A 13,382-nucleotide genomic window follows, 5' to 3' on the forward strand; every position below is an offset into this window, starting at 1 on the left:
GTATACCATGAAACCATCTAATACCATTGCAGCCCCAGTTGAAATACGAGACAAATTTCACCAACTAAAACGGAGATCACAAAACTCCACCACTACATCTACAATGTAACCCAACGCTACCACTAGCTGACAAAACAGATCCTGAAAGAAAGAAGACCTCATCAGCTGTCCCTGCCCACCAAAATTCACGTGAAAAATGTTTATTACAGATCCTCCTCTGTAAATATAAGAATTTGCATAGACAATGGGAAAACTGAGAACCCAGCTTTAACACATTTGGGTACTTGGCCAAAGGGTTTACAGGCACGTCACATGCCCTGATCACAAAATGTTAATTTTTTTTAATAAAACAGGTTTAATAAAACCAGTCTCTGTTTAACATGAATTTATGCCACATAGTGAACCAGGCCAGAAGAGGGTTTTGATGAGGGAGTAGAGAGTATAAGGAGGGTGTAGTCAAACTGCAAATTCAGAAAAAAGGGCACTAGAAATAAGCAGAGAGCTGGTGCATAGCACCTTATTACGTTTACACTGGCCCTCAGAAGCCTTCAACCTTTCCGTCACCTTCCTCTCTCCCCGGTCCTTATCCCCCTACCAACTCAACCACGGACAATTTCTCTCGCTGAGGTTCATCTCCTTTCTGCTTCACTTCCCTGACATTACAACCCCCCATCCTCGCTTCTCCCACTACACTATGTAATTATGATAATTGCTCATAGGGGTTTGAGGAAATTGAATTTCCCATTTCGCTCTGGTTCCTTTATCCCAGCAGTTTCTCTTTGTGCCCACCCCCCCATCGCCCTATGATTCTCGGCAGGCTTGAAGTCTGCTGCATGGACACTCGATCAAACATATCATTAATGTTTGCTTGTGTCTCTTTGGACCATCTCCTCCAAAAATAGAAAGTCATTTAGCCAATTCCCCAATACAAACTGTAGGATGTGTGATATTTGAGAAAAGAAAATATTAATGGTGTTAAACTATGATTCATTTTAACAATAATTATCAAAGAATTTAAATGTAACAACATATTCCAAAAGTTGCTGAGCCCTCCTTTTAAAATTTGCAAAGATTCTGGCTGCATTTCAACACAAAAAGGGCTATGAATCACATCTGAAACAAGCCATCACACCATATCAGAACTAAAAAGGAATGCTAGACTCAGTATGTCCCAGAGTCACTCTTCAGCACAGAGCATTTGCCTAAGTAGCTGCTCCCTAAAATAGTCACTGTGTGTGCTGTGGAGCTCTTTGGGCTGGGAGGGGGGCTCAATTATTCGGAAAAAAAAAAGGTCTGACGAAAGGCTTGCCTGGCTGACAGGCTGCTGCAGCTGAATCAAACAGCCCTGCCATGCTGCCGTCAGCTGAAAAACCCTCCATCCCCGGAGTCAGCTTTTCAGGAATGAAGAAGGGGGGAAAAAAAGCACAGCTTAATTTTCCTGATTGCTTGTTTTCACAGCCAAGTTTGAATAGATTCCTCCATTGTAAAACTGTAACTGACAGAGTTGGGGTCACTGTAACAGATATATTGGTAAATACTCTTGGATCAACCAAATACACTTTAACACGGAGGAGCTCAAGAGCAGTTATATCAAATAAGTCAGGTTTATTACTACCTGGGTCTTGTTTTTGAAGCTTATCAAGCCATTCTACTATGGCAAGTATACCAGGTCAAAGTTGAATTATGCAGACCCAAAGCGTTCAATATTATATAAGTCACACATGGAATGCATAATCTGAATAATAACATAACTTGAAAATTGTGAAATAATCATCAGAGCTTCTTTTCAAATTACAGGTCAATTTTCCAATCCAGAAGTATAAGGTAATACACATACTTCTTTAAAGAAGTAAACATATTGGGTAAAAGATATGGAGATATGACTTGGAAAGACAGATGTATTTACACCTGCTAGACTACATCTGCATGGGTGTGTTTGAGTGGTCCAGTGTGTTTTGGATGTATTTTCACTTGGTCCCATGGGACTTCGCAGTGACACTGAGTTTTTCCCAGATCTCAGTATTGTTATGTTATCATTACCTGTGGGAATCATGACCAAAACTTCAAGAATAAGAACAAAGTGCTAATAAGCCAAAACTCAGATCTGAGTGAAGTATACACATTTGTATCTTTGTATCTCTGCCTTGAACTGTGAACAAACTGAAGCAAGCATTTATGGAGCATAAGTGAATATCAGTTTTGTGTCTTGTCTGCCAAAGTACAGTGTTGTTCTCCGCTGATCTTTCCACTGTGCTACTGAAGATATTTTACCAAAGCGATCCAAAAGTCATCAACTCATCAACTGTTGAATTTCTAACCCAACAGCAATTCCCTTATTCTGGGTATAAATGGTGTGTTACTGTCTGATGATGGTTTAAATGCTGTTTAACTGCCCTCACAAGAATACATTTCTGGAAGAAAACTATGAACTATGAGTGCCTAAAACTGTTTTTTAATAGTCAAATTTATAGGTTTAATATGGCCTGAAGTGAGGGGAGCCCCATGATAGCAGTGCATTGCTTCCTGAGGGAAAAATGCTCAATTACCTCAGGGGACCTACAGGAAGCAGCGTGCGCGTGTACGTGTGTGTTTGTGTGTGTGTGTGTGTGTGTGTGTGTGTGTGTGTGTGTGTGTGTGTGTGTGTGTGTGAGTGCATGTGTGTGTGGGCAATCAAGGTGTAATTGCATGAGTAGCAATAAATGAGCAGTCTTGCATTTTCTGACACCCTATTGACTGCTTGGAGGCAACTCAGTTGGAACGTGTCATGTGCATAATAAACCATGCCAAACTGAGACCTGACTAATGTGCAGAAACGGAGAATACACCCTTTAACTCTTGTCTTAATGCTAAATGCCTTTCCACCTGACTTCTTGCACCGACTCTGCTGCCAGAGAGAAAAAAGGGGACGCAAAGAAGGTTGTTAAACATTTGCTACGTACAAATGTTTTTTTTATAAGGGGGAGAGGGCATTTTGCTCATTACACTCTGGTAGTTTGTTGCCCACTTTTGGAGGAAAACAGCCTGGACAGCTACTTTCATGTTAATCAACAACTCAGAGTCAAGAATGGGGCAGATTTCGTCCCAGCTGGGATTCCTCACGTGTTAATTAAGCTACAGCGGGTCACAGATGCATCACCTTTTGCTCTACAGTAGCTACCAGAATGATAACACTGGGTAAACTCTTCTTTTTTTTTCCACCAGTGAAATCAACACAGATTTAAAGGTTAAGGGCAGAATCATGCAATGAAATACTACTTTCAAATATGTATTTTTAACACAGGCTGGGTTTTTAAAAATTTGCCTTAATACAGAGCATTACAGACATGCCATATATGTGTTTGAGTTGCTGGTCGATGTTATTCCTCCTCTTTATACTGACGTTGATGATTGCTACCGGGTGGAGGGATGTAAGTTTGTTACCAGCACACTGACACCAGCAACAAACCCACACATGGCTAAGACAGGGATGATGATTTTGGTTGGGCTAATGTATTCGCTAACCAAGCTGGCAAACTTTTTGTAAAGCATTTCTGGTGTTGGTCACTTGTCCTACTCACAGAATAGATCCGCTTTCATTTTGTCAAATGTATAAGTAGTGTGTTTTTCCAGTCATCCGCCTCAAATGTGCCATATATCACAAAACACATACTTTTTATGTTTGGGTTATTTTTGCATATCCGAATCAAGAGCCTATAAGAACAGTGGGTGCCCTTGCTGATGAAGACCCCTTAAGGCAAACTGTGATGTGTTATTCTGGGCTATATGAATCAAAATGACTTCACACAGACTGCATTAAAGCTCACATTGTACTCCTGCTATACAGTACATATGTAGCTATGATTTGAAGTGTATTTTTATGTATTTGAATCTGTTTTCTTCTGTTTTTACACACATTTTTACAGTGTTTATGTATGGGCTCCGAGTGCCGTAAAAAAACATGTTGCCGGTGGTAACTGTCACACTCGCTTTTAATGTTTCAAGTCTATTTCCCCCCTTCTGCGCTCAGTGATGCATAAAACCCATAGGCAGATATTCACATTACACAAGTCTTCCTTTGTCTGTATTAAGTGTAGTTTTACTGTCTGGTCAAAACTCTGAGCTTCATATAGAACTAGAGTGAGCAGGGAAATGGGATAAGGACAGCTGGTTTGTGTAGTCATGGCAGGGGTATTGTTTTATCACTGGCATGGAGACCCATAATCAGTCATGTTCATATGGCAGTACTGTCTAACATAACTTATTCTTTAATGCCTATTTTTGCAAAGCCATTGATAGCATTTCATGAAAAATCCACAACTGATTACTATAAGAAATATTATTCCTAAAGGTCACCCTGAAATAATATTGTGTTAGAACAGTAATTTTTCTTCCTGAAATGATATAAGGGATTCTAATACGAACCTGCCACCCACTATAAGCACAGATCCTGCCATCAGTCTAAAGCCTGCAGACAGTTTCTGCAGGTTATTACTGCTGTATGACAGCCTATTATCTCTCTATGACAGGCCATTACCTGCACAGAGGAGCTGGGTAATGAAATAGGCAGGAGGACAGAGAGAAGACAGTGTGCTATCAACAAATCAAACAGATGCTCTTTACACTGAGCCGCAGGCACTGAATCTAACACTGTGACTATGTGTCAGAGTAGACACAGCTACAGCACACCAACTGAATATACAGGATTTTTACCCAAGTGTGAGGAAAATGCCATATAGAGTCAACATCTGAGTCTAATCAAAGCTGGATTTCTATCTGGTGCATTTTTCAGTAGTTACACTAACTCATCTGATGAACCAGACATCTTTTAGAATCATCATGTCATTAAGCTTTACTCTAACATGTCCAAACAAACCAAACAAAAAGCTGCACAGCTCAAATAAAGTGCATCAGCCACACTTAGTGTAAAAGCACCTTTGGTTTACCCAGAGTAGAATAGATTTTAGATGTAAGCCAAGATTTCTGTCAGATGTAGAAGGGAAAGCCTTTTCAAATCAACATGTTGCAATGTTAACATTTGATTTTTGTCCTAATACACAGGTAGAGCAGAGGGTAACATTTATCAAAGGGTTCAGCATCACCAGACATCGCCACATCAAAGCTAACCAGTTAAGTGTTGAATGCAATAGTTAAGTGATCCCACAGAGTGGGACAAACAGATGGAAAATGCTGCATCACAGCCAAATCAACACTTTTTTTAAAAAAAATATTTTTAAATTAATTAATTTTGTCTGTAAACAGACACACCAAAAAAAATCATACCAATAATCAGAAAAATGCTCAGTCTAGGTCAAAAGAGATGTAACCTGAAAAAGAAGTGTGTTGTGTTCGACGCTGTAGACCTTTAATTTAAACCGTAACTGTCAGTGGGAATCTCTGGCCTTGCTAATGAGTCTGGCTACTGTTGTGAAAAAAAACGTTCTTGTGACATGAGGTTTTGACATGAGCCTTCTGCTGGAGGGACTGTCTCAAAAAGTTTGTGCCCAGAGTGGGAGGGGTCAGGCACCTCAGGATTCTGGAGACGTACAAGTCTCAGAGTGATGAAAGATTGTGGCCAGTCTCCTTTTCAGCAGAGCAAATGATGCGCTGTAGTCTGACCTTGTCCTTGGCAATAGCAGAAGCATACCAGATGGTGATGGAGGAGGTGTATAGGGAATCAGTGATGATAGTGCTGAAGTGTACCATCATTGTCTTTGGCAGGTTGAACTTATTTGGCTGCAGGAAAAAGTGCGTCCTCTGCTGCCTTTTCTTGATCGGGAATCTGATGTTCAGCTCCCACAGGAAGGCCTGGGTATACCTCAGTCGTGGTACCCAGGAAATGGAAGGACTTGCACAATGGGGCAGTTGGGGACTGGGCTCGTCCACAAACATCTCAACTGTTTTTAAATTAATGAGCTCCTACTTAATGAGCTTTTTGTCTCTCACCTGTAGGTGGACTCATCCCTACCAGATACTACCACAATGATGGCCACCTAAAGGTGGAACTGTTTGTGTACCTGGAGAAGACAAGAAGGGAAGCCTTGGGGAGATCTGGGTCTGATGGTCAGAAAGGAAATCTGTGATCCACCTGTAGGTGGCACTCAGCAGTGAGAGCCTGTCTTGCAGCACAGCCAAGATGATAGTAATTAAGGCTGATGTTGACAAACAGGGTCCATGATTATGGCATCATATCTACAGACCTCTTGACAGAACGTCTATCAAAAATGGTGCTGATGTTGAACAGTAAAAGGTGCTCAAATGCCTATTACCTTGACCTGTCATACGACAGTTCTGTAGTCACAAATTCCAATGGTTCTTGGTTTGTTGGGGACAGGGATGACAACAAAGTCCTTGAAACATGGCATGTTTTCAGTGAGGTATTAAAAATGTCTGTGAACTGTGGAGTGGAGAGGAAAAGAGTTAACTAAAGAAGAAATTAGTTAGGAACTATTTTGGATGGAGGTTGACCCCTTGGTAATTTTGCCACCCCCTTCATGGTTATGTCCTTAAAATGGAAGCTACACCAGAGGCTGAAGTTCATCCAGCTTATAGTCCAGGTAGTGGTGTGTGGAGTCTGTGCAGTGGAGACCCACAAGAACACCTCCCATCACTGAATGAACAAAGATGTGGGTACCTTTGACGAGAATGTGCAACAGATCAACAAAAATAAATCCACTGGGGTGCGTTCTTCTAATGTTCATGAGCTCTTCTCTGGTGAAAGGGTTCCAAGTACAACAGTAGAAAACTGAATTTACCAACAAAACCACAAACAATGCGTACCAACACACCGAGGCAGCCATCCACACCGCCATCTTGAACGCTGGAGAAAATTACAGCAATTTCAGCCATCTTTGAATGGTGGCAATCACTGTAAACAATCAACAATCAGAGAAGCCTTCTTTCAGAATAATCGTGCATTTATGAGAGAGAAAGGATTCTTTGTTGCTTCTGCTGCTACTGTTGGCTCATCTTTGTTACCTGAACGTCTAGGGTCTCCAATATAAAGGACAAGTGATTGTTAGTAACATAGTGACATGAAAGGAAGATCTGAATATGTACAGTACATGTGCTAACATGAACACTCTCACAGACAAAAACTTGAGTTACATAAAAGTGTTACTTAACACTACAATTTTAGAGGTCAGCTGTGATATATCATCTAGCCTGTTACCCAGCTGATAACCCTGTTATCATTTTATATATATCAGGACAATTTCAGTGTCTCATATTTGTCTTTATACTGCTTCAGAGGGTTTACATCCAGATAAATATATGGTTTGGGGGCATGAATTGAAGCTAAAAAGCTATCATTTAATTAAATACAAAGACCAATTCAAAGACCAATATTTCAGCCTTACATAGACTCACAAACTACAAACAGCGACCTAGAGAAAACAAAATAATCACACACACACACACACAACTGTGTATTAATTCTGTGCTGGTGAATGGACAGTGATGGTGGTGAGATAAAGATTTGAGAAAACTGGCAGCCCTGGTGCACCAAAAGAACCCATCTCTCTCATCTCTCTCTCCCTGTCAATCAATACTCTCTCTCTCTGTCCTTTTTTTTCTCTCACTCATTTTAGTTGTCACTCAGCTCTCACTCTCTCTAAGAAGACACTCCTTCAATACCGAGCGCCCATGTAGTTTTACCAGTTTCCCTACTGGAATACACTGCTTTAACAAGGGCCTCTCAGTTGAAACATAAGGTTCTTGAAGCAGCTGCAGCATCCCCAGGGTTTTTAGTAAGGTTCCAGTGGGATCCCATCAACACGAAGAACTGGTGAATTACAATGCCTGAATTCGTTTCAAATGATCCCATTTGGGGAATGTCTAACAGTGACTTTTCCTGTGCAGCATAAAGGTTAGAGCAAGGTACAAGCACAGTCAGAAATGGAGGAAATAGATCTCTTACCCTCATAGTGCTGATAGTAGTAAATAGCACATGCTATTATATGTATAACCCTTCCCTCTATTATCTCCCCACATGACATCAATAACTGACCCTGTGGGACAAAATCCTGTGCAACGAACGAGGTGTAGCAGAGCTGTTTGGTGGTTAGAACATCTAGGTACATTTGGTCATGAGGCTATTGTAGTGAAGTATAACATTGAAGTACTTATTTAATCTGTCTGCTTCACTCACTACTTCAAAGGTTAAACATATTATACATAAAATGTTTATCAGCAAATAAGATCTGATGAAATACCATTGGCTTTAACAACCCAACAGCATGTACAGCAGTCATGTACTTCAGCTGCAACATTTCATTGCACTGATGTGAACAATCACCAAATACTAGAACAATATGACTCTGAAAGGAGCCGTTCTGCATTATGAGCAGCCTACTACTTCTGATACCCTGAAGCAATCAACATAACCTTTTTTTCTGAAAGGCAGCTACTATGGTCACAGGTGGCAATTAGTCAACAATGGTAAAATGTTGAGTAGCACTTAACAGTACAGTACAAGCAGGCCTAGTAACAAAAGTGCAGTAGGGTCACGAAGTCAGTGAACTGCCTCAGCAATGTCAGTCCCACGCTATCTAAAGGCTTGTTAACATCAGCTACCACACGAGACAACGGGCTCGGTTTGAAGCAGTAAACCTCCTGAGTGTGCTGAACTGGGTGAATGGGTGAATTCACACATTTTGCCTGTCAAAAGTTTAAGAGTTACCGTAAGACATGAGCTACGACTAACACTGAGTGAGGCTCCACGCTCTTTCTGATGAGGAGAACTGAGCAGGACAGACGCTAATAACACAGGTAGCATTTTAAATGCAGGGTTACCTCTTCAAACAGCTCCAAGCTGTACGTGTTGTCGTCATCCGCGAAAAAAACCACCCCGGTGTCCCGGCTGCTCCGGTGCTGCCGGAGCCACGCGAGAGCCACATTCCTCTGTTCGGTGGCGCGTGGCATCCCGGCTCGCTTGAACCTTCGGGGAGTGAATACATGCAGGTGTGTGTATTGCACGCCGCACCGTGCCAGGAAGCGCGCCACCAGCTCCGTGCGCGCCGTCGAGTCCTCCACTACGATCCAGTGGAACCGGGGCACCTGGCGGAAGGCGTTTGCCAAACGGGTCAGTTCCGCTTTCTGCACCGGACGGGTGTAAGTGGGAGTGATGGCGTAGATAACCGGCAGGGCGGACTGGTTCTGGGTGCCGGCTGCCCCCGGTGCGCCGGTCCGGGCCGCCCGCTGCGCCCTGCCGGTCCGACCGGCTGCTGGAGCCCGGATCGTCCTTTTAGTGTCGATGTCGATCATGATGATGACAATAAGGACCCAGGGCAGCAGGATGAAGAAGCGACTGAAAAACACTGATTTCATGACGAGGCTGAAGTTACCGTGCGCCCTCTCTTTCACTCACTCCATCACAAACAGAAATACACCGAGCGCAACTCTGAGAACCGCGTCCTTTAAATCCTGGCAGTTTTATCTTTCACAGCCAAACAACAAAAACAGACACGTCGACATCATTTCAAACTATGAAGCTAAAGCACAAAACCCTCCGCGGCGTTCCCCCGTCCCGGCGGGACCGTTTCCCCGGAGTTCCCCCCCTCCAGCCCTTCTCCTCCTCCTCCTTCGCTCGGATGGGACTTGAGTGCTTCTTCGCTGTCCTGCCCTCCTCCAGCTCACTCTCTTAAAAGCCCCGTTAAATTCCCATGTTCCGTCGTCCTTCAGTGCGTGTTTCCAGAAAAATAAGGAGCGGTGTTTCCTTCAGCGGGCGGCGATAACCCACCGATGTGCGCCGCCAAGGAGCATCACTTGGCGAGGACGGACCGCTGCTCTGAGTCTGAGGATAATAAGGCAGGAGGGGAGGAGCAGGTGCAGAGCAGAGGAGGGGAGATGGGATAGAGGAGAGAACCTGAGAGGGGAGACAGACAGAGAGAGAGAGAGAGAGAGAGAGAGAGAGGGAGGGAGGGAGAGAGGAGGGGAAACGGGAGAAAGGCCTTGTTATGTTGTGCGCATCAGTGTCCGCTGAGAATAAACCCAGCTGATAGAGATGCATAGACACACACACACACACACACACACACACAGAGAGAGAGAGAGAGAGAGAGAGAAGTTAGCCTGTGTTACGTCATTAAGTTTATACATATATATATCTATATATCTATATATAGATATATATATATATGAGGACTTAATATGCACGGGACAAGGACCCTGGATATCCAGAGAGTTCCTGTCCTGTCGTGAACGCCTGAGAGCATTTTAGTTTCAGAAATAGACCTGTCTGCAAAATGTTTTTCACTCTCACCGCCGTCATCTTTCCTTAACCTGCAGCAGTTTCCAAAGAGAAGACAACAACCCAGCAAGCAACATATTTTAAAAATGTCAGGGCAAAATAAGACAGGTCACGATAGGATAACCTGAGTGCCTTCATATGAGATCACAGTTTAAGAAAAATATATATATATATATTTTAGAGCATAAATGCAAACGTATTCATGGTGATAGTCAAGTGGGCTGGTGCTCATAAAACAGGCAATTAGAGAGTCAGGAAATCGTGAAGACCATTTTTCACTACTGTTAGATCAAATGATCAATGAAATAATCGCCAGATTAATTAAAATAATCCCTAACTGTATCCCTGTAATCTAGACTGATCAAAAGACAGCACCATATACAGTAGGATTGCAATTAACATCCTAAATGAATCTACTTATAAATATACTTGCTGTAAATCGCTATTACTTGTCATTTTTGTCTTTATTGGAGAGTTCACGATGGAGATGCAGACAGGAAACATGAGGAGAGAGGAGGGTATGACATGCAACACAGATACAAAGCTCAGTCAGGGGTTTGTCGTTGACTAGTATACATCCTGAAGGCTACCAGAACAGCCAGCACTCAAATAATTTAAATATGAGCTGAGCAGAAACTCTACGGTGTAAAAATTGTCTGTTTTCCGCTTTTATGACAGTAAACTTTGGGTCTTTGGGTTTTGTGGTGTTGTTTCCCTTTGGGTTCACGCATGTATATTGTGATGAACATTTTTCACTAGTTTCTGACATTTTGTGTAAATGTGATATCTAGCTTAATACACAAAACAATGGGAACTTACAATGCCAGGATCAGACGCACTAATCTGACGCAGTGACCCCACAAAAAGGCAAAAAATGTTGAATAAAAAATACATGTTGATGATGTAGGTTCTCCCCCTTCTTCGTTTCATTATCACTCTGAGTCATATATACAAACAGCTGAGTTCTCAGATGGGGATTCACCTGAGCAGAATAGGGTCAGTGGTCTATTGTGGATCCGTTCAGGGGTCCTTGAAACGGGTAAGTGCAGGAGCCCCCTGGCTTACTGGTGTTCTGCACTTCAGCCGAGAAGCTAATCATTGACGGTTAATTATGCGCACAACACGGATCAAGAGATCTGTCGGGAGGCAGGAGAAGAGAAATCACTGAGCCACACTAATAGAGTTGGTTCACACCAAACTAATTGCAGGCAAACAAGCTCATAATTTCACAGGATGAAAGCACCTTTGCTTGTCTGGATTGGATTAGCCTGGGAGTGCTGATGTTTCCGGCTGACGTATCCGGTTTGCCTTCTTAGTGCCATGTTTGGCACTTTGAGACTTACTGAATATTACATTGCACTCTAACAAAATGACTTTTGGATGTTTGGTCAATCTCATGCTCAATGATTTGGGTGAAAACCAGGTAATGGACTTTCTCAGTGATAAATCACTTTTAAGAGACTTGATGTGATGATAGCAAGTGATTTAACAGGCTCCATTCTGGTGATTTAACAGGCTCTGTTCATGCTTTGTCAGCCTTGATTGCATGTGCTGCCACCCCTTCATACACAATGAGCAATTCGGATATTACTTAAGATGTCTCATTATGCAGAATGTAATTTTAAATTCACTTTGAGATCACTTTGATTAAATTTTCTTCGAATGTTATTAGAAGCACAGGATCAGCACTTTATTGAAGACCTTGAAAACAAGATTTAAAGGACTTTGTTGAAAGTAATGTAAACAGGCCCCACCTGATAAACACTGCAAGTGGTTTGAAACTTGATTAGCAGCAATACTTGACTTGTTTCCTTGCATATTTGCTTAGATGGTGTGTGTTGAGAGTGAGAAGTCTCAGCAGGAAGTGATGTAATGTTTGAGTCACTGTAATGATCAATCAGTTATTCTATAAAAGCCTTCCATTTTGTTTCACAAAAATCAATCCAAACAAACAGACAAGTAAAAAAAAGAAGAAGTGACTCGTGACTCCGTTTGCTGAATCTTCTCCTGTCTCCTCCCTTAGTCATGTTGTCACATCTGTCAATCACCTGTCAAACTGTCTCCGCATTATAAATGCTGTTTTATTCATAGCAAGTGTTTGTGCCTGTGTAGTGCGTGAATGACAGACAACTGAAAGGACACTTGGGCCCAAAATAGTCGCTCTTAAGTAGGCTGGTACATAATTGTAACTTTTTAGAGGACAGCCAGTGGTGGTGGTGCACATACAGCATGTGCTGCTCTGCAATGCAAAGCATCAGCAACTGAACAATAGCTTTTAAACAAATCATACCCGTCATTAATTCTCTCAGCTAAGGAAAGCTCTTCTAAATAAAGTAATCACAAACGTTTTTTCAGATGATATATGCACACTTGTCAGTGCTAGAACTACCCTCAAGGGGTACCAACAATGGAAAATGTCACAGGTTTTTAGAGAACATTATTTTGTCATGTGATTTATATCTTTTACGACATGAAAATACTATGCTAGTGAAAGCTTATTTTTATGTTTATTAAAAGAAACACTAAATAAGGTGTCCTAACTTGCTTATTTCATGTACAACTGTTATTTATATAGTAAGTGAGGAAGTAAGTAAGTGAAACCTTCTTTTTAATACAGGTTATAAAGTACTTTACATCAGTGCAGAAAAGTACTCATTTCAACACTTACTCAAGTGAATGTTTGGAAATGAAGGAAAATTTAATTTGCTATTATCCTAAGCTTTATATTCAAGAAAAATTAAATGCTTGTAATATGCAAAGGGTTGCACATAGCAAGTGAAGTAAGTCACTAAAATGTCCATTAAATCTTTAAGAATTCAAAGAAACACATCTTACAAATACAAAAATGCAGGAGAAACCAGTGCCGTTGTGGGAGTGCTTTATTTTCTGCCTGTTTCCTGATCAAGGCTTATTTAAAAAACAATAAAAGAGGCCATCTGACCAAGAACACAGACATCCAGCCAACACCACTGTCTGACAGTGTAGAAACACTGCATGCACTGAATGCAGAAGTATTGGTAAAGATGAAAGATTACTTCCTGGTGCCATGTTTCAGGATCACAACAGACACCAGGGCCAAGCAAAGCAAAGCACAAAGTACAAACGTGCAGACATTTCCTAAATAACACACCTGATGACGAAACCTCTTTGACAAATT

General features: G+C 41.8%; 1 protein-coding gene across 1 annotated transcript in view; it reads right to left on the minus strand.

Moving 5' to 3' along the window:
• The window catches only part of b3gat2 (beta-1,3-glucuronyltransferase 2 (glucuronosyltransferase S)), a 44,607-nt gene extending 34,764 nt beyond the window's left edge, over positions 1 to 9,843 (minus strand). Inside the window, exon 1 of the mRNA XM_046401056.1 lies at positions 8,770 to 9,843. Coding sequence (XP_046257012.1) covers positions 8,770 to 9,303 — 534 coding nt within the window. The 5' untranslated portion in view covers positions 9,304 to 9,843. The remainder of the gene's footprint in view (positions 1 to 8,769) is intronic.
• Positions 9,844 to 13,382: the final 3,539 nt, after the last annotated feature.

Source organism: Scatophagus argus, chromosome 10 (assembly GCF_020382885.2).
Source record: "Scatophagus argus isolate fScaArg1 chromosome 10, fScaArg1.pri, whole genome shotgun sequence".
Lineage (NCBI taxonomy): Eukaryota > Metazoa > Chordata > Actinopteri > Scatophagidae > Scatophagus > Scatophagus argus.